The sequence below is a fragment of the Poecilia formosa genome, unplaced genomic scaffold, assembly GCF_000485575.1.
Source record: "Poecilia formosa unplaced genomic scaffold, Poecilia_formosa-5.1.2 Scaffold105, whole genome shotgun sequence".
In the NCBI taxonomy this organism is placed as follows: Eukaryota; Metazoa; Chordata; class Actinopteri; order Cyprinodontiformes; family Poeciliidae; genus Poecilia; species Poecilia formosa.
Genome location: NW_006800044.1, coordinates 578,638 through 606,416, shown reverse-complemented (window position 1 = coordinate 606,416; position 27,779 = coordinate 578,638). Strand labels below are relative to the sequence as shown.

General features: G+C 38.3%; 2 protein-coding genes across 4 annotated transcripts; one reads left to right on the top strand and one right to left on the bottom strand.

Moving 5' to 3' along the window:
- Nucleotides 1-324: 324 nt before the first annotated feature.
- kcnj20 (potassium inwardly rectifying channel subfamily J member 20) lies at nt 325-8,622 on the top strand. 2 transcript variants are annotated; one of them, XM_016675039.1, is made up of 3 exons: nt 328-1,124; nt 3,195-4,401; nt 7,864-8,622. In XM_016675039.1, the coding sequence occupies exons 1-3, from the start codon at nt 951-953 to the stop codon at nt 8,223-8,225; spliced, it is 1,743 nt and encodes a 580-aa protein (XP_016530525.1). In that variant the 5' UTR covers nt 328-950; the 3' UTR covers nt 8,226-8,622. The 2 variants fall into 2 exon arrangements, with proteins under 2 accessions (XP_007559577.2, XP_016530525.1); XM_007559515.2 differs by lacking the exon at nt 7,864-8,622 and having other exon boundaries at nt 325-1,124; nt 3,195-4,406.
- A 1,231-nt stretch (nt 8,623-9,853) lies between these two features.
- LOC103143104 (zinc finger and BTB domain-containing protein 16-like) lies at nt 9,854-19,707 on the bottom strand. Of its 2 annotated transcripts, XM_007559514.2 has the most exons (5): nt 19,407-19,707; nt 16,075-17,117; nt 14,993-15,099; nt 13,089-13,247; nt 9,854-11,277 (listed from the first exon to the last, which is right to left on the bottom strand). In XM_007559514.2, exons 2-5 carry the CDS (start codon nt 17,091-17,093, stop codon nt 11,048-11,050), a joined length of 1,515 nt encoding a protein of 504 aa, XP_007559576.1. In that variant the 5' UTR covers nt 17,094-17,117; nt 19,407-19,707; the 3' UTR covers nt 9,854-11,047. The 2 variants fall into 2 exon arrangements, with proteins under 2 accessions (XP_007559576.1, XP_016530526.1); XM_016675040.1 differs by lacking the exon at nt 19,407-19,707 and having other exon boundaries at nt 16,075-17,950.
- Nucleotides 19,708-27,779: the final 8,072 nt, after the last annotated feature.

The following is a 27,779-nucleotide window of genomic DNA, read 5'->3' as shown; positions in this document are numbered from 1 at the left end:
AGTAGATCTTCTCCCTTTCGATTATAAAACATCTATGCAGGACAGGCCTGTGGTTATTGAACTGGCAGCTGTAAGAACAACTTAACTTTAAACAAGTAAATTGGGGCAATTTCTCAATATGTTCTTGCCTGGGAGACAACAGGCCAGCATAGTGACGTCCTAAACAACCAAGTTCGATGCACAGTCACACCACAACATGCCTAAGGTACACACTGTTACTATCCACTGACCCCCACCTTCGTGCAGTAAAGCAGGCTTAAAAGGATTTTATTACACGCCTTGTGGATCCATGTGGATCTTGTTTAAGATCCATGTGGATCTTAAACAAGATCCACATGGATCCACAAGGCGGGTAATAAAATCCTTTTAAGCCTGCTTTACTGCACGAAGGTGGGGGTCACTGGATAGTAACAGTGTGTACTTTAGGCATGTGGTGGTGTGACTGTGCATCGAACTTGGTTGTTTAGGACGTCACTATGCTGGCCTGTTGTCTCCCAGGCAAGAACATATTGAGAAATTGCCCCAATTTACTTGTTTAAAGTTAAGTTGTTCTTACAGCTGCCAGTTCAATAACCATAGGCCTGTCCTGTATAGATGTTGTATAATCGAAGGGTAGATGATCTACTCTGAGCGATACAGTGAGAGTACTGCTGAGGCAGCATAAAGCGGGAGCTTAACTCTAGCTGGAGAAGGTAAAGCCTTTCCTCCAACTGTTAGCGGCTCATTGCCACTATAGGCACGCGGACTGAAAGGTCAGTTCATCTCAGATGGGATTTATAATTGCTAAACTTGTGTTTAGGTCACTTTTAAGAAGCTCGGATGTAGATGCTGGCATTGGTCAGGATGCTGGAGACTAATTGCATTGCTGTTCTTTCGTCGAGCAAAGAACTTTGACGATGTCATCGTAATCATACTTTCCTGCTGGTGTTTATTTTCCTCCCGTTTCTGTGATGCATTCTGGAGCAAGAGAAGACAGCAATGTGGAGACCACAGCGTGCTGTGGATCAACGCAGGTCAGGACAAAAGGACAACAGACCTCTACAGCTAGTTGCCCACAGTCTATCATGGTGGTCCATTCCACACCAACAGGGGAGAAAATTCACTGTGAGAGCTACTTCATAAATGTAAGCTGTATTCTTTTGCCATTTTTCGTTTCGTTAAAAATGGAAGCTTGAATTGGTGTAGCCGTTGCTTTAATCTTAAGAATGTTACCATATCTTAAACAAGATCCACATATTTGTGGTACATGCTGCGTATTTAATAATATAATACAAAAAGTAATGAAACTACACAAGCGATTAAAGACGTGTACAAGTTCTCTATCTCAACTCTCTTAACCTTTCACCGATTTGAACTTATGGGTTTGTTACAACCCCACCCTAAAATTCCTAAAGTAAATTCTGGCACTGGGTTTTAACATAAAACGAAAAAAGTAATCCGAACAGTTGATGGATGGGTATAATTTATTTTACAGTCCTGATAAAACAACAACTACAGGAGACATAAAAAAACACAGGGGAGCTTAATGCTTCAGGGTCTCCAAGGCCAAAATAATAAACAAAACACCCCCTTATAAGTATAAAATAAAACAACCACTTTCTAAAGAAGAACTAAAGGAAAATACAAAACCTAAACTCCCTTACTAACCAAAAAACAGGAGAAAACAGTTCACAACAAAAATGGCAGAGAACCCCTACCAGCTTCCACCTCTGAACAAAAACACGTCTTGAACAATTGTTCACAAAGATGCTCACAGCTAGCTCAGTTCAGTTCCCACACACAATCAGTTCCCACACAGGATCACAGGTCAAGGCCCAGGACAAACAAATGAAGGGGGTCTGGCATCTTCAGCTTGCTGCTTTTTGTAGGGTGGCTGACGAGCCCCAACTCATCCCACCTGTGGCAGCCAGGTAAAACACACAAAACAAGAGAGCTCTTTCATGAAGAGAGCCCCTAGAGGTCAGTGACCGTAACAGGCTTGTCAGTTTGTCTGAACCTACTGACATTTTGTAGCCTGCAAATAAACCATGTATTTTACAGTTGTGAACCTGCTTACTTCACCTTTTAGTCAAGTATTTTGTTAAATTACAAAACCCCAAAATTTCAAAAAGCTTGTATCTGTCCTTTATTTAATCAAGTAAAAGGAAACATTACTGATGCATTGCTCCAAGATTTCCTTAAAATCTAGTGCTCAAATGTTTACATTGGAAGAGCATGTTTACGAATTAGAGATGAAAACAATAAAAAAAATTTGTGGTGTAAATATTTAATAAATCAAAGACTGTTTCCATAGAGTTTGTAAAGACTCATTCACTTACTGGCAAAAGAAGAGTGTTGCTTCAGAACAGGGGAAGGGTGTTATGGAGAGAGGCTCTGCAACATCCTTAAAAGTACAGTGAACATAAACAATTTCATTATCTTCAAGAAACACTCTGCCTGGAAGAATGTCCTGTTCAGTTCCTGGGAGGTTCTTCCTTAGGACATCTTGACCTTCACATGGTCGACACAAACAACTGTCCTGTCATGTTAGTTCTGTGAAAAAATAGTGTAGGGCATTACTAAACACACTTTATGAAAACCACTCAAATCTCCCTCACAATATTAATCTCTGTTTTGCAGAAGAAAGTAATTTAAACTTTGAATATTGACAGGAAAAAAAAAAAAAAGCTCTTACAATTGTGTCAAACTTTGTGACAATTTTTTTTCTGGATTCTTTTTCCCTAGTAATTGCTTTTTATCAAGATTTTCTCAAACAGCAATTGCTCGCAGACATTCAAGCACAAGGAAGTTTAATCACTTAAACGTTTTTGTGGGAGAAAGATCATTTTTGCAGCCAAAATTAAGTACTAAGAAACCAAAAAAAGGAATGCATAAAATGGCAAAGGAGAGAAAAAACAGAGAGAGAAAAAAAAACATGCACAGCAATAAAGCTGCAGTAAATCTGAATGTGCAGGGAATACTGGAGCTTTGCTATAATTCCCTGTTGTGTGCAAAGAGGGTGTCTTTTTGTTCTTTTCATACCGGCGCATACTGTCACGGCGGTATGACACTATCTATTCCCAAACAGCAGTGCCTCTAACTTTCTAAGGAAAAGTTAGAGGAACTGTGGTGCGTTGAACTGAAATGCACTCCATGACCCTGTGGCTTGGCTGTAGTTTCAGCAGGAAGTATAATAGCTGTGTTTCTTTCCTTAGACGAAGGACGCCGTGGCAGAGGCATCTCCTGATTCTGCACCAACCAGGAAACGCTACAAGAGCACAACGGATATTCGAGGCAGTTTTTGCTTGCTGCCTCCCTGCACTCCTGGAGTCACAGATAAAGAGCAGAACGTCTGGCGGCGCTGTTCATTGAGCGAGACCAACAATGTCTCGCAATTCCGTCGTCATGCCCTCAGTGTCCCCAACATGGGCTCCTCCAGTCCCCTTCATTTCACCCACAGCAGCCCTCTCCACACCAGCCCACTCTCACCAGCACACAGCAACACATCTAGCCCTGGAAGGGAAATGGAGAGGCTTGCAAAGGCTCGAAGTAAACTCATAGAAAGTGAAAGCAACCAAACACCCAGACTTCCTCCAGAAACCAGAGAGCAACTTCGCTACGTGTCCAAGGATGGAAAGTGCAGAGTCAACCTCGGCCACATTGATGAAAGGGGGCGTTTTCTCTCTGATATCTTTACCTCTTTTGTGGACCTCCAGTACCGCTGGTTTCTATTTGTTTTTATGATGTGCTATATTACAACCTGGTTCCTATTTGCTGGCCTTTATTATGCTAATGCATCCATTCGAGGTGAGTTGGGTCAAGAACAACCTCTTGGTACAACTCGGAACCAGCATGTAGACCAAAATCCCTGCTACTTGGGAATAGATGGTTTCATATCGGCCCTTCTGTTCTCCGTGGAGACACAGCGTACCATTGGTTATGGCTCACGGACTGTTTCCCCCACCTGCCACGAGGGTGTGCTGCTGGTCATGATGCAGTGCATCGTGGGCTCCATGATAGATGCCCTCATGGTGGGCTGCATGTTTGTGAAAATATCTCGTCCCAAAAAGCGAGCCGAGACGCTTCTTTTCAGCCGCACCTGCGTCATCGCAAACCGCGATGACCAGCTGTGCCTGATGTTTCGCCTCGGAGACCTGCGCGAGAGCCACATGGTGGATGCAAAGGTTCGAGCAAAGTTAATAAAGTCCCGCCAGACAGCTGAGGGGGAATTTCTACCACTGGAGCAGACAGAGATTGACCTCGGATATGAAACTGGATCAGACCGCCTCTTCCTGGTTGAACCTCAAGTCATTCAGCATAATATTGGTGCAAGCAGCCCGCTGTGGGACCTGGGCCCGGAGCAGCTCCGACGACAGCAGTTTGAGATCATTGTTATATTGGAGGGAATAGTCGAGGCCACAGGTTAGTAACAGTTAACTCCACAGGAAGGGGAGATAGAGTAGAATCTTAACATTCCCAGCATTTATTTTCCATAGTAATTTAACTTTTTTCTGTATTTCTCTCACAATTTGAGTTTTATGTCTATCTTCTTTTGCAAAAATATTTTATTAAAATCAAAAGTTTACTTAGGTCATTAAGCCAAACTATCAGAGCTTATATAAAGACTCACCTGTTTTATTGCCAAGGTATTCTAATAATTCAAAATTTCATAAACTCTTAAAGTTTATACACACACACACACACACACACACACACACACACACACACACACACACACACACACCCACACAGTCAAGTTTTTTGCTCTCTTTAAACCATCTCGGCTTCTGCCCAAACTTGAAAAAGGCTTGCTCCCATCAAACAAACGCAGGAACCACTCACCTCAGCGACATCTTTTATTTATCTTTTCTTTTTGTCTTTGGATTCTTCCAACTGACAGCGCAAAACCACCATGACTTTACATGGAGTAGTCAAGATAGTTACAGAAGTCACAGAGCAGGTTGAAAACCTACAAACAAATGAAACAAAATCAATTACAGATCACAATGACCTAATTAACTAGTTTTCCAGGTGATGTTAACAACCTACTTTTAAGTTAACAGTGAATGAACAAATAAATAAACTACATTCTAAACACATAAAACCCATTTCATCAACAAGGCTAATTTGGTCTTCTGAATGCAGATTAAATGATATAATGTCCAGTTCCTACCAGTGGTGTCTTTGTGGAAGCTTGAAGCTCTTTGTCTGAAGAGATCATTGTGAGCACAGTGTGCTAAGTTACCTTATAGACTTCAGATGGGCCTGAGTGAAAGGGATGGGTGTGCCAGTTGGGTGGAGATAGTAAATGGACTCACAAGTGTATCATTTGCTGTTTTAACTTGACAATTTATCCACAACTGCAGATGCAAGCATTTGATGTATGTTTTTTTTATTATATTTTTACCATCTTTGTCATGTGGATGCTTTTTTTTTCAGATTAGTTTGAGATGTAAACAAGGCTTCTTATGGTTTCCCATCAACAATTCCTTTTGATTGCTCTGGATTTTTGTTTAAGGCTATCAGAGTAAAGAGCGCTGAATATATCATGTGCATGCCACACTTTAAAGATTTTCATTCTAAAGAAATGCTAAAAACCATTACATCTCTCTTTCACATCACACTTATCTGCTAGTGTGTCATAAAGGCTTTATAAAATGCTCTCACGATTGTGACTACGACGTTACAAAAAGTGAAGAGAGGCATTTATCATTGTTACAGTCAATTTGAATGAGAATATTCCAGGCAGTGTTGCGTTCCTTCAGCCCACAGACATATTTTTTCTAGTGAGTCGCAAGATGTTGAGGTTTGGCTCTGGGACTAAAATTCCTGAACTCTCATGAGGAGAGAGTGTATGGGCCATTCATGAAAACTAAATAACAACAACTCCTGTGGCCACACTATTGAGTCAGATTTATATAATTGCTCTGTGACCAATAAAAAACAAAAGAATCTCTTTCATAAGAAACAGTCTTTCATCACTTTAATCTGTCTGCTTCCTAGTTTTATTGTTGCATGAGAGTTCGACATCTGTCAGAGTGAGCAGACTGCAGTCAAAGGGGTCTTTATCTGGGGTCTGGAAGCTATTACTTATCAAAGTCTGCAAAAATGAGGATGGATTCCAGACATTAGTGACCAAATCGCTTGACACCAACCAGATTATTTCCAACAAAACATCAGTAACAATAGTTTCAAATGTCACATGCTTTGGAACATTTCTGAAACACATTTACGTAACAATTTCTTTCATACTTTTAAATGAGTTTTTTTTTCTATTTTAAATAACTTGTATCTCAAAAATAAAGTGACTAAAATGTGAACAAAAACATGAGCAACTTGCTACTCTTTACATAAGATATGTAAACACATTGCATTTTCTAACAGGGAAAAAGTTCAGCCACCATACCTCCTAAGTACTGTAGTTACCCATGTGGTTGAAATAATATCATTGAGATATTTATTTTAGTCTTCTACCAGTGTATAATGTCTCTCCAATCCTCAAAGCATGGGAGGATATGATCTAAAGATCATATCCTGTAGTCCTGTATGACTGAATGACTATATGACTGTAGTCCCAGAGCCAGATGATCTCATTTCCCAGCCAGTTTTGGGATTATTTTGCTTAATAAATGTTCTCACATTTTCCTCAAACACCCTCTGATGTTTGTATTTCACTATTGATTCTGACATGTTGAACTATTGGCCTAACATGTTTTTCTTGGAAGAAAATGATGATTTGGTGCCTTTTGGTCCTGTGTCCAAATAATTACCTTTTAGACTAATTTGTCCAATGAACAAGGCAAACTTCCGCCTTTTCTTCATGCTTTTTGTAGAGATCAGATTAACTTTTCCCATGGAAATTTCACTGCAGGTTTCTCTAACGGGCAGTATGCTCATTTATTTAGGTAATTCTTTCCGCAAAGGCCGATGACTTAGAGCTGTTGAAAGCCAAAAACTCATATTCCCAAAAACTAAAAATATTACATCAGACCAATAAGAAAGGAATTTAATAGATGTGTTACATTATGGGAAACACAATCATTAAAAAACATCGAAGTTCTAGAATTTAATTAAAGTTTTTTGTCTAGATTTTTTTGTTAATAGATTTTACTTTTGGTATATTTTATCACCTACATTATTTATCAGATTCTATTTGTTGGTTTTGCTATTTTTTCCTAAATCATTTTTAAAAAAGATAAAATCTCTCCACTAAAACACAAGTTTTATTACATAAATGCTGATTACATCCTAGAACAGTACGTGTCCTTTGAGTAGGCCCATTTGTACTTTTCTCAATCAGTCAATCAATCAAATTTTATTTGAATAGCAGAAGCATTTCAGCAGCAAGGCATTTCAAAGTGCTTTACATAATTAAAAGAAAACAGCATGTGACATTGAATAAGAAAGAGAAAGAGATTTTGAAAAAAAAAAGATGAAAAAAATAATAAAAACATTAAAACCCGCACCCCTTTTCAAGCAGGGGGTGCGACACCCGCACCCCCTGGTAGGGACAATCTATCTCATACAGGGACAATCTATCTCATACAGATTTTCTCCAGGTGAAGATGATGACATCATTGCTGTAATTATTAATTTCTCCTATGTTTTTACTTGCTTTCAGCTTCATCATACAAATTCTAGATACCAGATTGAATCAATTACAACTGGAAGGTACCTTTGCAACAGCAATGATAATTTTTTCATCCCTAAGCAAATTTACTGTACATTCAAAGAGTAAAGCGTTATGGCATCATAGTAATAGGATGAAATGTCATGATGTTCACACAAAGTACTGTGCAGGGAAATGCAAACACATAGCGACATCTTGTGGAACACAATGTGAATTACACTTCTTTTTTTTCTTTTTTTTTTTTTTTTTTACAGGAATGATGTGCCAAGCCAAAACATCTTACATAGAAACAGAGATTGAGTGGGGTGCTCGCTTTGAACCCTGCATGACGCTGGAGAAAGGCTCATTTCGAGTGGATCTGCGCAGGTTCCACACCACATACAAGGTACCGCTTCCAAACTGCAGCGCCAGCCAAGCACACCAGCTGATGGTTCTGGCCGGGTGCAAAGTCCAAAGCCACACCGCCTGCAGGGAGTGCGATGCCTGGGCAGAGGGAGCAGCTGAAGGAGGCAAAGAAAAGTCTCCGTCGAACATTCGGTTTACCATCGGTGACATTCAGGAGGAAAGAATGTCAGAAGGTAATGAAAGTGAAGCAAGTGCTGAGCAGATGCTGTGATAGCATGTTTTACAGGACTTTTAACATCCCCCTCCTAACCTTAAATATGCATAGACCCGTTTATTAATAAAAACTAAATATTGGCATGTAACAAAAGAAAAATAAAAGGCAAAAGCATGAATAAAATATATCAACAAACTGACTGCGTTTCCATCCCCTTCTTTGTCTTTTTGGAAGCTAATAATCACATTTGAGCATTCCTTCAAACTCAAGTTATTTCAAGTTTATGTGCTGTGTTTTAGATGCAGCTCGTGATAACAGTGTTAGAAGGCTTCCCACTCATAACTTATTCAAAAAAATCTGACTCTAGACGTACAAACTTTAACAAACCATCAGCTTTGCAGAGAGACTAGACGTTATTTTTCAGTCATGGATGTCAGTTTTATCGGTGAGATTTTTTAAAATTACTTTTCAAGATAAAAAAAAATATTGCATTTTTGTGACACTGAAACATTTTAGAGAAACAAAAACATTTTACTTTCAGAGATAAATGCAGCTGCAGGGTGCAAAGCCAACCAAATCAACCTGACCCTTTGTAAAAAAAGTCATTGTCTCCCTTGTTAAATAATAAATTACTTGTGATTAAGTACATTGTTTAAACAGTTAAGTTTAATTTACAATTTTCTGACAACATGAAGATGTCAGACAAGACATGAAGTTGAAACACAGAGCTAAAGTGGCGTCCCCTTTGCCAGTGGTCTCCTGAATAACAATGATTGTAAATTAAACATTTTGTTACAAATAAAAAAATCTGGAAAGTGTGGTGTGCTTCTTGTATTTAGCTCTTTTACTCTGATATCCTGGATTAATCTTCCAGTGTGAACAACTACCGTCTGGAGCAATGTAGCTATCGTGAATTGAGTCCATCTGTGTAAAATTGACTCTTAGTATGAACACATCCCATCTATGAAGGCCTCAGTGAGTTTGTTAGAGAACTTTAGTGAACAAACGAGATCATAGGCACCAAAGAAGGCGCTAGTGAGGCCAGGGAGAAAGTTGTGGAGAAGTTTAACTGCAGCTGTTGATGTCAAAGTTCGCATTAAGAAGATTAATACAGTGGAGATAGGCTTTGAGTGGTATGCGTCACCATATGCATTTGTCTGAACTCTTTTAATCACTGAACTGATTCAGAGGATTGTCACTGTGACAATGAAACCAACCGCATTCTTAAAAATCATTGCTTGTCACACCGGAGTCAGGCTTTGATCACCATTAGCTGCTCGACAGGCAGTAAATGTAAATGCTAGTAAAGGTCCCAGACACACTGCATAAACAACTACACACTCAGCCACACACATTCTCTCATACAAACTCCCCCCCCAGTTTCTGAGAACATCTCATCGCCACCACATGCTTAACAGGCTGATAAAGACAGTAAGCATTTCTATACTATTTCACTCGCTCACCACAAATAAGCAGCATAGCTTTTGATGTCCTGAAGAACGTATCTGATGCATTAGATGCGATTTGTCTGATAAGAGTAAAACCAGAAAAGCATCATTTAAATAACGACACTGATGAGTATTTATATATGATTAAATAGACAGGTCCTTGACGGGAAAAGCCTAAGCAGAAGAAAATGCTCTTCTTAGTAAGTGGATAAACTGAAAGAATTGCAGACAAAACTCTGTACTTACAAACTTATTTATTTGGTGAAGTAGTAACATGGCACATTTATCTGGTAAATGCTTAGCTGGCAAAAGAAATAAACATTTATTTATATTCCTTTTCATACTTATTATGATAATGCTGTTGAAATCCACACTTATCCATAAGTGGTAGCAGGCCTGTAAGCTGTACAGAAAGCTCCCTGGAGGAAGCATTTTATAACGTCACATATCGCAAACATGAACTACTGAGAAAACATCAGTTGTAACATACCGCATGTGTAGCTTTTGTAAAAAGCATTTCATCTACCAAGTGCTATTCAATCTAAAGGACGTGACGTAGGTGAATTGGTGTCCATGCATTTGGCAATGACAGAAAACAAAAGATCTTAGCTGAGGATTAAAAAGTAACTTGGTTAGAGGAGCTAATATTTATTAAATAGTAATACAGCAGAACGATACATTAAAAAATAGCACATGCAACCTTTATCATATTTCAGTTAATGTTGATAACTATGTTGATAATCTAGTTTGACACATTTTTATATTCAAAAATGAATGAAATATTTCTTATTTGACCCTTAATTCTGAAGTCTCGACACCTTTTATCCTAAGTACGTGTGATATTATATGAATAGGCAAGTCAGCATGCAAATGTGAATATGATATGGTTTAAACTAAATGAATTATTATGTTTTATTTTTACTGTGCAGTGATAGTAGGGCTGATTCTGATATTTCCTGTGTTCTTTCAAGCGTGGCGTTTAAAGCTCCAGCACAAGAAAATGCCGATTTTTGTTTTCGCTGCATGTCCTCTTGAGGGCGCTGTGAACCCGGGTGAAGGCTGCGAAGCTTGCACAAGCAGTCCGATAATAATTTTGAAAGTCAGAGGGAGGATTCCTGCGTCATGCATCGAGGATTAGATGCTGATGTGGCTTTAATGCCTGGTAAACACTTTCAAAACCCTTAATGTCACTGGAAATAGTACTGCATCTGTATTTCCTATTATTGCAAATGCAAATAGAGAACGGTTTCAGAATGTCGAGTTTGACCTTGAACCACAAATTGGAGAAATGTTTTTATTCAACGTTCACTTTTGTATGGGTTAAGCAGACCTTTAGCTATGAGTGTCACTCCCGTACTGTAAATTCAACCCAAATTAAACAGCCCTCACAGGAGATTCACCAACTGAAGCTACAGCTTTATGAGGATGGCCTCATATGTGGGAGATGTACAAGTAGGTGTTGTTGATGCTCCAGTCAGGGGGGAAGTCCTGCACAGCGTGGCTCTTGATGTGCCTCTGCATGGCGACCAGGCTGCTGCAGAACTCCAGGCACACGGTGCACTGGTAGGGCGCTGCGCCGCCATGGGTCCGCAGGTGTTTGATCATGGCAGAGTAGTCCCGTGAGCGCTGACCACACAGACGACACTCAAACGGCTTCTCTCCTAGAAGCAAAGACAATGCACAGGAAGGAAGACATTTAAGGTGTTTGGGGGTGGGGGTGGGGGGGTGCAAACTATGAGCATCGGCAAAGGGTCTCACATTTATATTCTAGCATATGAGCTTTTCAGTCGGTTGTTGCCAAACCCTGTAAATGACGAGTGCGCATCACTTCCGTGATTTTTTTTCTTTTCTTTCTTTTTCAGAAATGAATTGCGTTAGTGATTGAAATCACCTAAACTGGGACACTTTTATGCTAATCATTCAGGTTTGCACAAGTTAACTTCATGCCATTGTTCCACTTAGTCAGTTTGTTTCTCTGATTTTATGTCATGGTAAAAACAAAAAGAGCACATTTACCGGCTAACCATTTGCTACTAACGTCTAGATGTGGATAAAAATGAAATTGTGAAACATTTGAATGTTCCAAATGCCTCAAGTTTTGTTCTTAATTTATATATATATAAGCATATAAGCAATCCTAATGTACACTGTTGATTAACATGTCTCCTACCTCATGGAAGATTGAGATCTGTTAGTTTCAGTTTTTCTGTGAGGTTTTTTGTGATATTAAAATGAGTGGAAAACTATGAGCTGCTTGGAAAACAACTCTACTACAGTCTTCTTCAGAAAATGTTCAGCACTTTGGAAAAACAGAAATTTATAAGCGACATTTTAAACATTCGAAGGTGCCACAGAGTAAATATTTGCATAATTGCACACTTTACCATCATTTCGTTTACCAATGCAATACTACAACAACTCCTCAACTTAAAAGTACTCAAGCATATAGTATGTCACAAAAGTATTTCTTAGCAGTAGGACATTTTTGAAAATGTTGTCACGTTGCAACCACCAAACCTATGTATTTTATCGGGATTTTGTTTGATAGAAAGAGGCGAGCAGAGTAGGCAACAATCGTACTCAAGAATGAGCAACATTACTGCAACACATTTTTACTCAAGTAGACGTATTTGGTGAAAATTCTGCTAAAGCACTGAGTAACTAATTATGATATCTGATTTAGTCTGATTTAATTTGTTAAAATGATGTAATGAGACAAATAAAAATATTAAGAAACCATTTTAAAGAATAATGTAAAAAGCAATTAAAACAATGGGGGAAAAAAAAAACATTTCCAAATCTCTGTGAGTGTGTAGAACATGTATGTTCTAATGCATTTATGTTGGAGCAAAGTGCCGTAAAGTATTTCCAATGACAGTACACTTTACTTTAGTGATTTGCACTACTAGTTTTTGGGTGATGCATTGAATACTGTTCTATGAAAACTTGACCTGTCTGCTGTTCTTCTTGGTCTTCATGATGCTGCTTGTTCACTAACAAACCTTCGAGACCTTCACAGAACATCTGTTTATTTTTATTTTTTTATTGATATTAAATTTTAGACAGGTGAACTCGAGGTTAGTTGATAATCCTGTATTTATTTATTTATTTATTTATTTATTTATTTAGTGGTATCAAAGTAAAGGGGCTAATTACAAAGTGTATCTCACATTTTGCTGATTTTTGTTTTTGTTTTTTGCTTAATTAGTGAATAACTTTTTTTATTTTTTATTTTTTTACACTTCACAGTTTAACCCCTTTATAACGATCTATCAAATGAACCCCTCCCAACTCAAAATAAACCCAAGTCTTTGGTTGGAACATGACAGAAACATAAATCTATGCAATGCGCAGTTGTTAGGGTTGCAAGCTTGATTCCAATCAACTAGAACAATGAGTAATCAATAGGTCGTCAGTGGTATACTGACACAAAGTATGTTTTTGAACTGTTAACAATTATTTAGAGAATTACCCGTATGAACGCGGTGATGTGTGTCGAGCTGATGTTTTAGGCTAAACTTCTTTGGACAGTGTTTGCACTGGTAGGGTTTTTCTCCTCTGTGGTCTCTAGCATTCGCTGCGTGTTGCACGGCGTCTCTTCCGCAGAACTGACATCCATCACAGTTTTGACCTGCGGCAAACCGAAATAGGCAGTTAGAAGGGCAGTTTTAAAGGTGTTAAGGCTTGTCAGCAGTGAAACCCATGTTTTCAAAAACTGCATATTACACACAAAGCTAGACTGCACAACAGGAAATACCACCTCAAATATTACTCAATGTGCTTAAATACGACAAATATGGGTATTGCTAATGACATTCTTTTTTTTTTTTTTTTTAAACAGGATATGGTAAGCAATCAAAGAGAGTAAATCAAATAATTATTTATTTGGAATAAAACCAGTTGATTAATAGGTGCTCCTAATCTAACCAGTACCTGGTTTGATGTGATTCTGGACTGTAGGCTTGAAATAAGACATAGGATTTTATTAGAAAATGTCGTAATTAACCGATATATTTACAGAGAGGATTATTTTTATAATCTTGCCACCTCCAGCCATTCTCATTTTATGTTACTGTGTTGAGGTTTTAAATTGTCTTTTATTAGTGATTATTGCCCATTATGCTGCCTCTTGACTGAGTCCGTGCCGTAAATGAGAATTGATTCCTAGTCGATTCAACGTGAGTACCTTCTCAATAAACATAAAAGCCAAGTAATCATTGCTTTCTGATCTCACTTTTTAAGCAAACAGGAAAAATATTTACTGATTTTGATGCTAATAATAATAATAATAAAAGACGGCTATTAAAAAGCGATTTTGCAACCGTTTTCTCAGAAAGCGTATCTCTTTGACGCATCCTGTTGCAAGAGAATAGGCTCACCATGTGTAAGAATACTTTCCTGTCACCTTTGCATGCATATCTTCTTAAAAATCTTTTACAAAAGGTGTGATTTTTGAGGTTAAAGTAAAAAAAAAAAAGTGCAGCCTCTTGCTGGCCTGTATGGTTTTCGGGTCTTTTTTAGAGAAATTGTACCCATCACAGTAGCCTATAGACAGGATGCAGAAATATGAAGCGGGTATACTGTAGTCAGGGGAGAAAACAGGAGAGACTAAACCACAACAATTGAACACTTACCACTCTAAAAAACGCAACCTGCAGAGATCTGGCGTCGGTTGCTTGCGTGTTTCCTGTCCAATGCTTTGCTCTGTGTCTCGATTCAAAATACCCAACGTTTTGCAATGCTTGTATTTTTATATGTATGTATATATATATATATGTGTGTGTATATATATATATATATATATATATATACACACGCACATTTTTTAGAAGTCTAAACTTCTAACTCTTAGCTTCAAGCGCAGCATTTGTTCTTTTTTAATTTTTCAATTTTTCACAGTTGCTGAAAAACGAACATACTGTTCCATCAAAGACCAGATAAAGTCTTTATCGGCTAGATTGTACACTTTCACCCATGCACTTGCACAAGCTTCCTTGCAGATCCTATGTGAGCTGTCGGCTTCAGAAAACTTTATCCAAACATCAAATAAGTTAGATTTTTTTTTTGTCTAAGGACAAACCACGCTTTCGCTGCTGCACGTACTGTACTGTGTATATCTAGCTGTATCTAGTAACCACACTACTGCTCCTATTGCACCATGCTTTCAAAACCACAACTCTCTATCACTTTCCATTGCGTAGTTGCGTCGCTGGAGCCTGCTGAGGTTAAGGGTCACGCCAATAAGTGCTTTACAGTCTTGTTAAATTGACCTGTTTTACTCAGGATCAACACTCCTGTAGCTGCAGTCACAGCCACGGTCTCGGGGTGCTGTTCTCGTTGCAGCATTGAGGCATTTTTGCTTGATTACGTCCTTACCTAATTGTGTGGAGGCTGACTCCCGCAGCAACGGATCACAGAGGAGTCTTGAACTGCAGTGTTGGCACCCGTCAGCTCTTTCTCTGACTTTCGGCACTTCGGGATAGCTGCGAGAAGCATATTTTGTTTGTTTGAGTCCTGCAGATGGTACGGTACAAATCAAACATCTGTGCCAAAGACAAAAATCTGTGAAAAAAAAAATAGTTTCCTCTTATTAGAGAATATCAATTTAGATATTCTAAACTGATATTTAGAATATCAGTTCTAAATATCAGTGTGTCTCCTCCCCCACTGATTCCAACCACGGGATATTTATAGTGCCGCTTCAGGGTTTCAATAATATTTGCCTTTGGTGAAAAATTTGATTACAGGGAACAAGATAGTGGGAGACACCAGAGGAGATCTTCTTTTCCACACACACTCTCGCTTGCGTTCTGAACAATGTTTTTGTGGTGTACACACGGCCAGTCGAAACACAGAAGATACGTTTTCAGTAGGTGGAAAATCTTAAATTTTGTTAAGAAAGGGAGACATGCAGGGGGCTCCCCTTTATTCACAATTTGGTTTTACTTCTGAAGGACTTGAAAGGATTTGGCTTTTTCTTTTGTTTTTTTTTTTGTTTTTCTGCATGAAAAAAGAAATTTGAAAAAACTATTCTCAGACTTCCTTTTCTCCTAATATCAGAAAGTTCAATGTCATTTTTTTTTTTAAATGACTGAAATACTGGAAAACATCTTTGATTTGGATCAATGAAACTATTTCTGCGTATCTAAACTTGGATTACGAGTTTCTTAAAAGAGACCGACAGATTTGATGTGGCAGGGAAGGGTTAACAGGTGAAACCGATCGAGCAGGAAAGTGAAGGAGGCTCAATCTCTCTCTCTCTCTCTCTCTCTCACACACACACACACACACACACACATCTACCGAAGCAGCAGTGAGTCAAGTACGATAGCTGTCGCAAAGGAACAACTGAGCAAGTCAGGGGGTTCTAAAATGAGTCTTCAGTAGGAAAAACATGGAGACAAATGAGAGAAAATAAAAACTGAACTTTCCAAGATTATGTCAGAAGTCTGTCTCACCTTGTTTCCACAGTTTGACTAGTGTGGCTCAATTTTTTTCTCTTCAAAATGCCGTTCTTGATCATGCTGCCCATCCTCGAAGTCTCCGTGTACAGATTTTGAGCGTAGGGGTGGGGGTGCAAACGTGAGTAGCCTAGTGCAGTGCTCTGAAGGGGAGTTTGAAAATGGGAACTGAGTAAAGGGAACATGTGTTGAGAAGAGAGGGGGAATGGACATACCACAGAGGTCTGGTTGGAGGACGGAAGGGGATGAGATGCAAAAAAGTTAGAGTAGTTCCCTGCAATTCGCATTAGGGTGTTCAGGTGATTCCCATTGTCCCACATGTTTGTGGGGAATGCCCACGCAGAAGAGAAGGAGGAACCGCTGCTGTTGGGCCTGGTAATGACACTATCTCTGTTGCACAGGGTCGCTGATATCGGGGACAATTTGGCCTTCCTTTTTGGGGATTGTTGGTTGGCGGGGACATCCGCAGAATCAGCGATTGAAGCACTTTCCATGACGATGCCAAAGCTCGGCTTTTCTACCGGGGAGGATGTTTTTTGGACTTTGCTCTCAGAAACTGGTCTACTCTTTTGCTTTTGATTTTTCTCTTCTACACTTTTCTCTTCCTCTGTGAGGTCTACTGCTTCTCCGTTTTTATCCTTCTCTCTGGCTTCGAGGCGGTCCAGCTGCTTGCGGCACTGGTCCTCCAGCAGCTGCATTTCTAAGACCTGGGCGGCTCTTAGCAGCTGCTGCAGGTCTTTCACCGGCACTTCAAGAGCTTGAGTGTAGATGAAGTCTAGGACTTGCTGGAAGGTGTGGGGAGAGAAATACTCCAATGTGCAATGGGCTGGGCTGTCTGCGTCGCTTTTGGCTAGGTGCTGCGCTAACGCTCTACTAGCGCAGGCTAGAACTAAGCGGTGCGCCCGAAACGTTTGGCTCTGCACCGAGATGATGGCGTCGCAAAGCGACCCTGATTGACGGAGGACATCTGCCTGCTGCAGAAAGTGGAAGTATTGGGTGTTGTTGATTCGAATCATCTCTGAATGTTCTGGAAATACGTTCTGAAAAGAGAAAACAACACACGAACGTGATCAGACGATTCCTACACTGTGCCGTTAATTTGTTGCATTTCTCTGGAATGGAAATCAGTGGCAGAAGAAAAAAAAATGTGTTTGCTGTGGTTTAAATAGTTCCCCCCCCACTCCTCCTAATTTAGTGTTGTCAAGTGGCGAGAGTCAAGGAGACAGATTGCACATGAGATTTAGTTAATCATTATAAAATATTTAATAACACGTTTCTTTTTCATCCAGCATGCAAGCTAATACTCATAATTTTTTAACCTGCCACAAAGACTAAAATTTACATATTTCCCTATACTTTTGCAATAACATTTACCTCAATCACAGCAATGTGTGTTATCAGGCTAAAACATGCTGCTTTGTGAAAATGTACTCTGCTAAGTGACACTTTTGATATTCGCAGAGCACATATGCACTCTAAAAGCCGCAAAGCCCTAACAGTGTATGAAACCATGACTAATGACTGTACACTCGAGAAAACATGAGTAAAGTTTGAACGTCAACAACAATAAAACTGTATTTAGGTGTGACAGACATCAAATGCAAAAGTGTGCAGGGGTGTAATATGTAAATATCGGCATATCAAACAGAAATATTTGGAATTTTGCAACTAAAATTGAGAATCCAGAGATGAAAATGTTGCTGCTGTGTGTTTACCAGCTGCTTGGAAGGCTGTGGTCTCGAAAGTGTTTGACTCTTGCGATTTATAATGCACTGCTGCTTTTCCAAACTGAGGTCAGAAATTGTCTGTGGCACAATTTTAAACAACTTCAGTCGTTTCTCTGTTTGATGTTTTAACTACGACGGGAAAAATGGATAATCAGAAAATTATTTTCTGGAAGTAAAATGTTTAGTGCTGCTCTTTAACAAAAAAAAATGCATCGGACTGATCATTTTAATTTACATTTTTCAATTCCCATGTTGGAAAAAAATAAATAAAAACAGCAATACGTTCAAAGGACAAGTTATTTTTTGCAACAGTTTGGCCTCTGTTGATTTTTATCTTTACCATTTTTGCTCACATACACACTGAGCATAGTCCATACATGCAGCATCGAGAGTGAAAGTGACACAAGAGCAACTTTGTACATACTGTATACCAAGGTCATATGCAAGCTAAAGGTTTCACTTCAGTGTACACTTGATAAATAGAAAAATAAAAGTCATCATAGCAGATTGTAAACGTACTATATCAATAACACTCATTGTTCAGTTTAGGTAGATAAAGCAGGCATGAATTGGTGTGCAGAATATCGGCTGTGCAAATGGATGTAAAACTTCCCCGAAGGCGATTTTTGCCAATGCGACATAAGCGACTTTTCTACGTGTTTCGCATTTTGAATTTGCAATTCATTGATCTGAAACAAAATATAATACTATTATTACTTCTATTACCACTACTATTACTACTACTAATAATAATAATATTTATAATATTTATAATAATACTAATACTAATAATAATAATAATAATAATAATGAGAATATTGGTGGTCATGTGAAGCGACATTTTCCAAAAAACCTTACAAATAAAACATGCCTTAGCCTTTCATAGTTTTGAAGCAAATTAAAAGTTTGGAATACAATGTCTTTCCGTATTACTTTTCAATCAACTTTACGTTCTCTTTAATGTAACTGTTATGTTTTATTCTAATTACTGAGACAACTTCTTTTATTTTGTATTTCTTAAAACGTTTCCTCTTTGAAACCACAATTAATATAATTTGAAACAACAAACACAGTAGGAGGCCTTCAAATCACAATCAGCTGAAGGATTGCTCTTCGCTTTTTGTCAGACGTTGACTAATAAACTACATTTCCGGAAGTTTTCAAAAATATTTAAGTTAGCAAAAGAATGTAGCGTACCGCATTCGAATCCACAGTGCACTCCTGCATAGTTATGTCACAGTTAGCTGGCGCTTGAGCTCCATTCAGCTGCAGTACAGTAAAATCTGAATGCTTACACAGGGGAAAACCATGCATGCATTTGTCAGATTTACACATCCTTTTACAGGACATGAACTCACAGTCATCCTCCCCGCAGCGCGAATGTAGAGGATTAAAGTCAAAGGAGCGCAGACTGATTTGAAAGACTCCGTGGGCTACAGAAGAGCACAGTAGTACTAGTTTTCACTTGATTTTCTTTAGAAAAATAAAAGGGTGCTAAAAACGACAGAGGAGGATCAAGTGTATGTTCTTGTGGTTTCAAGTCTCGGAAGATGGAGGAAAAAAAAAAAAAAAGCAGAAATCTGCATGAATGAAGGCACTTACCGGGTATTTAGAGAGTTTTCTCCCAAGAGGGCGATGAGCTACCCTACATCATGACTGTACAGTGACTTCTGAAATGTTGGGGCACAGGTTGGTCTGTGGGACAAGGTGGTTTCCTCTTTGTCTGCATGGTCCCTCCTCTTCAAGTCTCCTATTGGTGCATTGATTATAGAGCTAAATAGCTTGGTTCATGCTATAAGAAAGCAACTTTCTGTTTTATTAACCCACATGTTCTAAAACTGCTTTGCTTGTTTGAAGTGCAAGGAAGTTTCTATTATTGTTCATTCAAAAGCAAAAGTAAAAAAAACCTTCTCTCTTTCTCTCTTCCTCTCTCTCTCACTCACACTCACTCACACTATGCATGCATACATGCATGCACATACATATATACATGTCTATAAAATCATACATATATACATACATATGTAGATATAGATACAGATATATAGATAGACATATAGATGTAGATGCAGAAAGGGAGAAATGCTAAGTAGGGAGAGAGGGAGAAAAAATGAGGACAGTGGCGGGATATTTGTGTGATGCTATATACCTGTGACAACCATAGACTGTTTCCTACCCCTGCAGCCATCGTGTGCTGGTCACTACATTAATAGAGTATTCTGTGCTGTGACAGAAACCACTTGAAAGCGACTGGCCTGTGACAGGAAACATGCAGGCCAAAGCCCATTGGTACTGACATGCAGGGAGGGCAGGCTTGCAAACGTGCACCCTCAAAATAGAGATGTCTGCTTTTTCCCTTTTGTCAGATATGTCAGATGTTAATGCGACAACCTTCAAAAATAGGCCAACTGTAGAGAGATGGTCACTTAAACAGACCACGGCGGTTGGCTAGTCCTACATTAGGTTTTCTGTAGCTTTTTTGTTTAAAACCGGTGCGTGCAGCAAAATTATTAATAACAAGTGGAGCTTGCTGCAGGAATCTATTTCCATCACGTTTCATTGCGTTATTCTCCTTTAATTGCACCAAATAACTCTGTTTTGTCAAGACTGTATCTCTTTTTCAGTTTAACATTTTTTTGAAGTACTCTTTTGACAGAGTTTGTCTCAAAGACAAGCACAAACACTTCACCCAAGCACTTGACAGACATGCAGTAGTCTTCATTAGCTTTCTGCGTAAAAATTTTTAAAGCAACACCCTAAAACATAAACCGAACCTCTGAAGCAGAGGACAGAGAGTTTACCTGTCACTTCCAGAAGATGTTTGTGTTTTTGAGAAAGGTTTTTATTTCTGGATTTTTACATAACTGTTTCAGAAAAGGAAAAAGGAAAAAAGAAAAGCTGTTCTGTCTTTTACGCTAAGCAGGTGATCAACATTGTGGAGCACTAAACTCCTGAAGATGCGCCGCTCTTTGTCTTTGTGGAATTTAAACGCAAAGAAAAGAAAAGAAAAAAAAAGAAGAAGAAAAAAAGACGCTGAGCACTTTCAAACGCTCCGGCAGGAAAAAAGACAGACCTTGGTGCAACCAAACTGTTGTGGGTTTGAGCCTGGAGTTGCGCAGATCTGCTACAGGCAGATTGAACCTTCGGTGTTCTCAAAACTTAAAAAAAAAAAAAAAAAAAAAAAAAAAAAATTTTGTTGTTCAAGATGAAACAAAAAAGCATACAGCAAATACCACCAGCAAAGATGTGATCTCTGCAGTTTTCATGTCAACAATTTGGAGCATGTTCGTTGCACGGCAAGAGCAGAGGGTTCAACTTGTGATTCTGTGAAAATCTGAGTAATATAGGAAACTTTTGGCATTATGCTAAAAGACGTTTGAGGTGATGGAAGGTTTGAGAAAGAGTAAAAATATTGTAAATTATTAAGTTTCGTGATCTATTGTCACGGACGGCTCCTTTGGGATTTATCTCTGTTGTTGGTTTTGGTTAATTAATGAGCCACGATGTGACAAATATGTTGCATATGTCAAAATGTGAAACTTAATTCTACTATGAACACTAATGAGTAATTTTGTATCAGTATTATTAATTAGACTATGTTTCAGAGGTGATGAAACATAAGCCTCTGAACAGTGTTCGTGTCGAAGCTTTCGCGTACTTTTTGTCCAATTTGGTTTTGGTGTCATATATATTTCTTCTCCAGAACTTTCATTACGTCTGTGTATCAATACGCCTTTTATTCTCTCCTCTGGTTGACCTTGTTCTTCAGCGCTTCTTGTACAGTCCTATTATTTTCAAAGGGCCTCATGAACACGTGGTGTGATATGCAGTCATTTTTAATAAATGCAAATATGTGTGCCAATGAGGCTTGTCAGTCAAATGAAAAAGTAGGTCTTAAAAAGTTCTAAGCAGATATTAAACATTATTTTTATTAAGCCCACATTTCTCTATAATGGTCTGATGTCATATTCTATTCCGAAATGTTATGTTTGCAATACTCGTAAACAAAGAAAATCGTCATAATTTACAGAAAACCTGGCTTGAAAATAAGTAAGTTACTGAAATGAATTCACTTTACAATAATATGCAAATGTATTAAATATGGCTGCAGTCAGCAGAGCAGTCTAGTTTTAAAATGTTGTATTTTCAAGTGCACATGGACTAAAGAAGCTACATATTATTTCGTAGCTTAACAGAGCGACGTATGTATTTTTAAGCTACTTCAGACTACATTCCCTCACAATATCTGAGATAAAGATGTGAAACGGCCACACAGCTCCAGCAGAGGTTAAAAACACAACGTCTAACAGGAAAGCATTAATCTGTGAATCTGTGATTCTATACAAAGCTAAAATGTTGTCATGGGAGAGAGTGGTGAAAACAAGTTTGGCCAAACAAGTCGAGATGTAGATTAAACTCTCTAAAAACTTCGTTCATGAGCTACCTGACTTTCAATCTGGAAGTCATTTTAGTTCGTTCTCAAAAATCATTTTAATCTTCAGCTGTGTAGTTTACTCTGTATCTCTGACATGCCAAATGCAACACACTTACTGTTAAGGACCTTTTTAGGTCAGAGCAGTGCGCCTTCAGTTAGTTCACTTGTTGCTGCAGGCTTTTTATTTATTTATTGATCATTTCATTATTTGGTGGGATGGTTAAGATTTTACAAGGTAGTTTCACTTTTCTTTGAAAATTATACATAATGTGCACATATAGACAACCCATTAAGCCTTATTAGCATGTAATGTACATGGATTAAAGCAGAGCAAGCAATTGTCCCCAAAGCGTTCAAGATTTCAAGCGAGATTTGTTCTACTTTTCCAACCTTTATGAGTAGCTATGTGCTTTTTCCGATGCACTGACATTGTTTTGTCTTGCTGATAAGATCCAATTTTTTTCCTTTTGAAGTTGAGAGTAATACAACTAATTTTGAAAGCCACCGTAAACCCATTGAACAAAGTGAAGGCTGACAAAAAAAAAGAAGTTTCATGTTAGCATTGCCATGGAAAGCGCTGAAAATTTGAGGCGCTCGTGTGCAAGTGAGAGCTTCTACGTTCAGATATTTAATGAAAATTCTTCTTGCATTTTTTTATTTCGTTACCTTAAATGATCATTGCATGCATGTCGAGTTAACCGCCATGTGGTTTCGTCGTAATCGCTGTGATCGCAAGTTTGAGATGTTGATGCATTAGTAAGAGAAGGATTTTTCAGCTCTGCATCACTGTAACTTATAACAACTGACCATTTATGATTACTCAGTCTGGTGGTTTGTCAGACTGTGGGCGTATTCATGGCTCTGAGCTACGCGGTGACATTTGGGGCTTCTCTGCGAGCACTCGGTGCAAACACTCATCACTGAGTCCTCAAAACCACTGGACAGACACCATGAGCTCATCTATTCCCCTCAAGGAAATTAGCATCATACCAATGCTTAAATGTCACCTTGCACAACATGGGAAGCAAGCAGTGATGAAAAGGGCTTCACCTACAAGTAATATCAAGAATGTTCGCATCAGCCCTTCCCCCCAACCCCATGCACACCTCACCCCCCTCTCACATCACACTCCTGCTATAGCAGCTGCTATCCCCTCACTGTCAGTTGAACAATCACCATCAGACTCCCCCATGCAATGCTGACTCACTGGGGTGTGTCTGAGCAGGATAGCAAAAAAGGTGACAAGCTCATCTTCTGTGCACATCGGCGTAAAAAGCGACGGATTGTCACAAAAATGATGTTAAAGGTATTGATCAAATGCGTCTGTCGTGCAAGCGCACCTTTGATCCAGCTCCAAAAACAACTTAATTTTTATGAACAAAGGGGTTTCGTATTGTTGTTTTGTTGAATGAATCAAAGTGTTACCGAACTAAACAAGATGTTCACTCAGACTGCGAAGTGATTAAAGTCTAGGTTAATATGAGTCGGCTTACGTTACCGCACTGGCGGTATGTGAGCAGTTGACTTCACAGGAACCACTACCAAGATGACTGATCCGCGCTACAGGCATCAATAGCAAACTGTTACTGTACAGCCACAGAGCCTTTTCACAGTAATCTGGGTGAGCAGGACTACCCGTCAGTGTTGTGGTTTGGAAGAAGTGAACCAGAGGCTGGGGCTTGACACTTCTTTGTAATTTGTAGGTGAAGGAAGTGTGAGCACCGCCCACACCCCCACTGACTGTCAGGTGAGCTACTGCTTGGGAACTGTGTCAGAGTGACCTATTAATTGATTTGATTGGATGTCCGATGCTTTTTAATTGCATTACATTGCGGAGAACTTAGATTTGCTTGTCATGCCTTTGTTAAGACATCAAAGAAACTGCATGCGCATGTGACAACAGCTGCCGTGCTGCATTACTCATCGCTCTACTTTAAGTTCAAAAGAAACTTTCCTCAGAAACTAGAGTCGCAAAAGATAGCTAAAGGCTCTTCAACCCTTTGTTGATGGCTGGTTTTCTCCACCTAACCTCCTAAATTCATCAGATTAACCCTTTCATGCATAGTGGTCACGACAGTGGGCAGTTATCTAAAAGCTGTTTTCTTGTGCTTCTTTTAGTGGATTTTTATGTTATAAATGCACACAGACCACTGAAGTGGACACTAATGCATCATAAAATACACTATCAACTACTGGTCATCAACTGCAAATGCACGAAAATATTTTTGTTAAATCCAATATGGCCGACAGACAAAAAAAGCATGCCGACCGACCGACCCGGTCCCTCCTTCTGCTGTAGACGACCCTTGCAGGTAAAAAAAAAAAAAAAATTGTGACATCAGATAAGCCCTAAAGAACAATACCACTGATGTATTTTTCAAATAACAACTTAGTATATGGACAAAAGTTTCTTCCTACCTTGTTTTATGCCTTAAGAACATATTTTAAAAAATTGGGAAAAAATCCTGACACAAAGGATCATAATTCATGCATGAAAGGGTTAAGTACAGCATCATCAGTCCGCTGGGCGGTGGCTCTACTCCAGGCTCCCCATGGATGATGGAGCTTCCCATTCCCTAACCCAGGTACTATATGGAAAAACCACATTTCAGCCAAGACACTAAGATACTTGAACTCTTCCACTTGGAGCAAAGACTGACCTCCAAACAGAGGGACCAGTTCACCTTTTTAGTTCTAAAGATGTTAGAGATTGCTCCATTCCCCCAACATAAGTATGCAAAAAAATAAATAAATACTTATTTGCTATGGTAGGTGGAAATTTGAGTATTCCTACTAATAAAGTTAAATAACAGACTGAGAATCAATTAGTTACCTATTTATTTGTTTGGAAACATAGCCAGTACAATGTAAAACTGCTGAAATGATAAAAATCTGATTGATTTAACTGAAAGTGGGTTTTTAATAGCTTTTTCAATCAGCTTTATAGTCTACTGACTAATATTATCTTGCACCAGAATTTAATGAATTTTTTGGTAGTTTTTCGTCAGATTGGATACATTTTTATGACCTTTTCACAGTCTTGCATTGTGGATGTTTGACAACCCGTTTCTACAATTAGCAGAATAACAACACAGCTTGGCTAATATTATAAGTAAGACCCTTACATTTTCATTACGTTTTTGTTAATCGATTCTTTAATTACAGCTGGATTCTTGGTTTTATATAGTTTTCTTAGGATTTTTATTTTACTGCTTCCGAATCCCTAAAACTATAACTCATGCCAATATTTCAAAACATTTGGGAACTTTTGTGGTAAACTAATTGTGTTTTGGGTCACAACCATTTACATTTTAAAGTAAACTTGAAATATTAATTCCCACAAAATGTTTGATTTTAAAAATCATTAACTTATATCATGATCTGTAGAATGTGAGCGTTACTGTCGTGGTGTAGACTTTGTAGACTGCTGCAAATGAACCGCCCTGTGGGAACAGTAAAGGAGACTTTATCAAATCACTTGAAAGGTCTTTAAGAGTTCCTAGTAAATCTTATTTTACTTTTACTGAGATACGCCATCTTAGAAAATAAAATCTCGTTGGTCAGAAACTACAATGCAAACAGTAAAATGTAAATGTTGCAAAGTTTGGTGAAATATTTTAATGAAATTTTAACAAATATCTGATAAATTTACAAGCAAACAGTAGATTTGCTAGTAGATAGCAGCTTTTTAAACATGAAATATGTAAAAAGCATTCAGTCGGAACAGACTAGTATATTTTGATTACATTGTTCTCTTGTCTTATTAGCCCAAGCAATTGGCTGCATTGTAAGAAGCAATAATATGAAATTTTAAGTTACCGGGACACATTGTATAAACTGAACAAGGTAAAGTTCCTTTAGCCTTTCTTGAATCGAACTCCTTCCATAACTTAGCAAATTAATGTTTTTCTTTCTTTTTTTTTATTTTTGAGCTTTTTTCTTTTTCTTTGCTGTCGTTTAAAATAAGGTAACAGAATGATATTATCTCATGTAGCTTTTTCCTGACAAAGGAAGTGAGATACAATTTTGGCTTCACAAAATTGACACTGTGGCTTAAGGAGTCACTGAAACTCCATGCTGAAAACTGAGAATTTCTCTTATCTCAGACGTGGTCATGATTTTAATCTCTAAAAAGTTTTACTACCAAATGTTTTTACGTCAATATAACACAAACACCCACACACTAACACACTAAAGAACAGAAATAGATGTGCTTGTGCAACTACTTGGGCCAAGTCCTTTGCTACCTATCTGTATAGCCATTGCTAATTCCAGTTAAAACTGTATGTAAAAAAGCATGTTGTTTTTTTTTTTGTGTACTTTAGGTTTCTTTTTCCAAAGAAACCTAAAGTAGACTTGAAGTGGAAGAAGAGCTGATTTTCCAGTACGAGTAAGCCTGAAGGTTTCCCCCTACCCCCACTACTTGTACAGTTGAAACCAAAGATTTACATACACTGTATAAAAGGACATGTTTTTCTATGTGACATTAAAACACACTACACCTTTCCCATGTTGTCAGTGAAGATTACCAAATAATTTCATATTTTCTAAATGACAAAATAATGAAACTGACTTGTTGGAAAAAAAAAAAAAGTTTTATTCTTTTAACAAAGATTTTTAACTTTACATACACAAAGCTTTGTGTGCTTTTGATCAATTTGGGAAAGCCCATGTGATGGCCTTTAACACTTAATTCATGATATTTGAGTTAAACGGAGGAACACCTATGGATGAATTGGACACCGTTTCATCACTGGGTGTAATTTTTATATGCCTGGAGGTGCCACATCTGCTCAAATAAATATGCAAATTTAAGCACCATATAAATGTCCAAACATCTTGCCGAAGAACAACCAAGTCGATGTTTTGGAGTGGCCAACACCCCGGAAAAAAAGGTGGGTAGAATACAAAAGGTGAATGTGATCAAGCAGCATACACACCAGTTACATCAGAAATTACAACAAACTTTCTTTGAGAAGCTGGTGGAAGGATGACGAAACTATTTGACCCAAATTAATGTGGGCTTCTCGGGTTTTTTCTTATTATAACACAGTTACATGTTTAATTAACTTATAGATGTGGACTGAAGAATAATCGCACAAAGCTAATAATGATCTGAGGTTCGTTCCGCCTCCCTCGTCCTGTTGTTCACAAAATTAGTGTTTTTTAGTTTTTTTTTTTGTTTTTAGTTTTTCAGACATTTGTCAAGGTGGAAGTCACTGACACTTTCTACAGAGAGGTTAGGCCACAAATGATTGCCTAGGCACAGTGTGGTATCCAAGTATAATTACAGAAGGTTCAGTGGAAGGAAAAAGTGAGGCTGAAAAACGTATAAGATTCATGTAATGTGAGCCAAAATTGATAAAAAAAATAAACCCTTGAAATATATCACTTTAAGTTAATTAATATTATTCACTTTTTCGAACTGAATTAATACAATAATTTCATTTTAAAGTGATTTATTTCACAGAGATGCGCCTGTGCTAAAAAAACAAACAAACAAAAAAAACAGAAACAAAAAAACCACACACAGATGATTC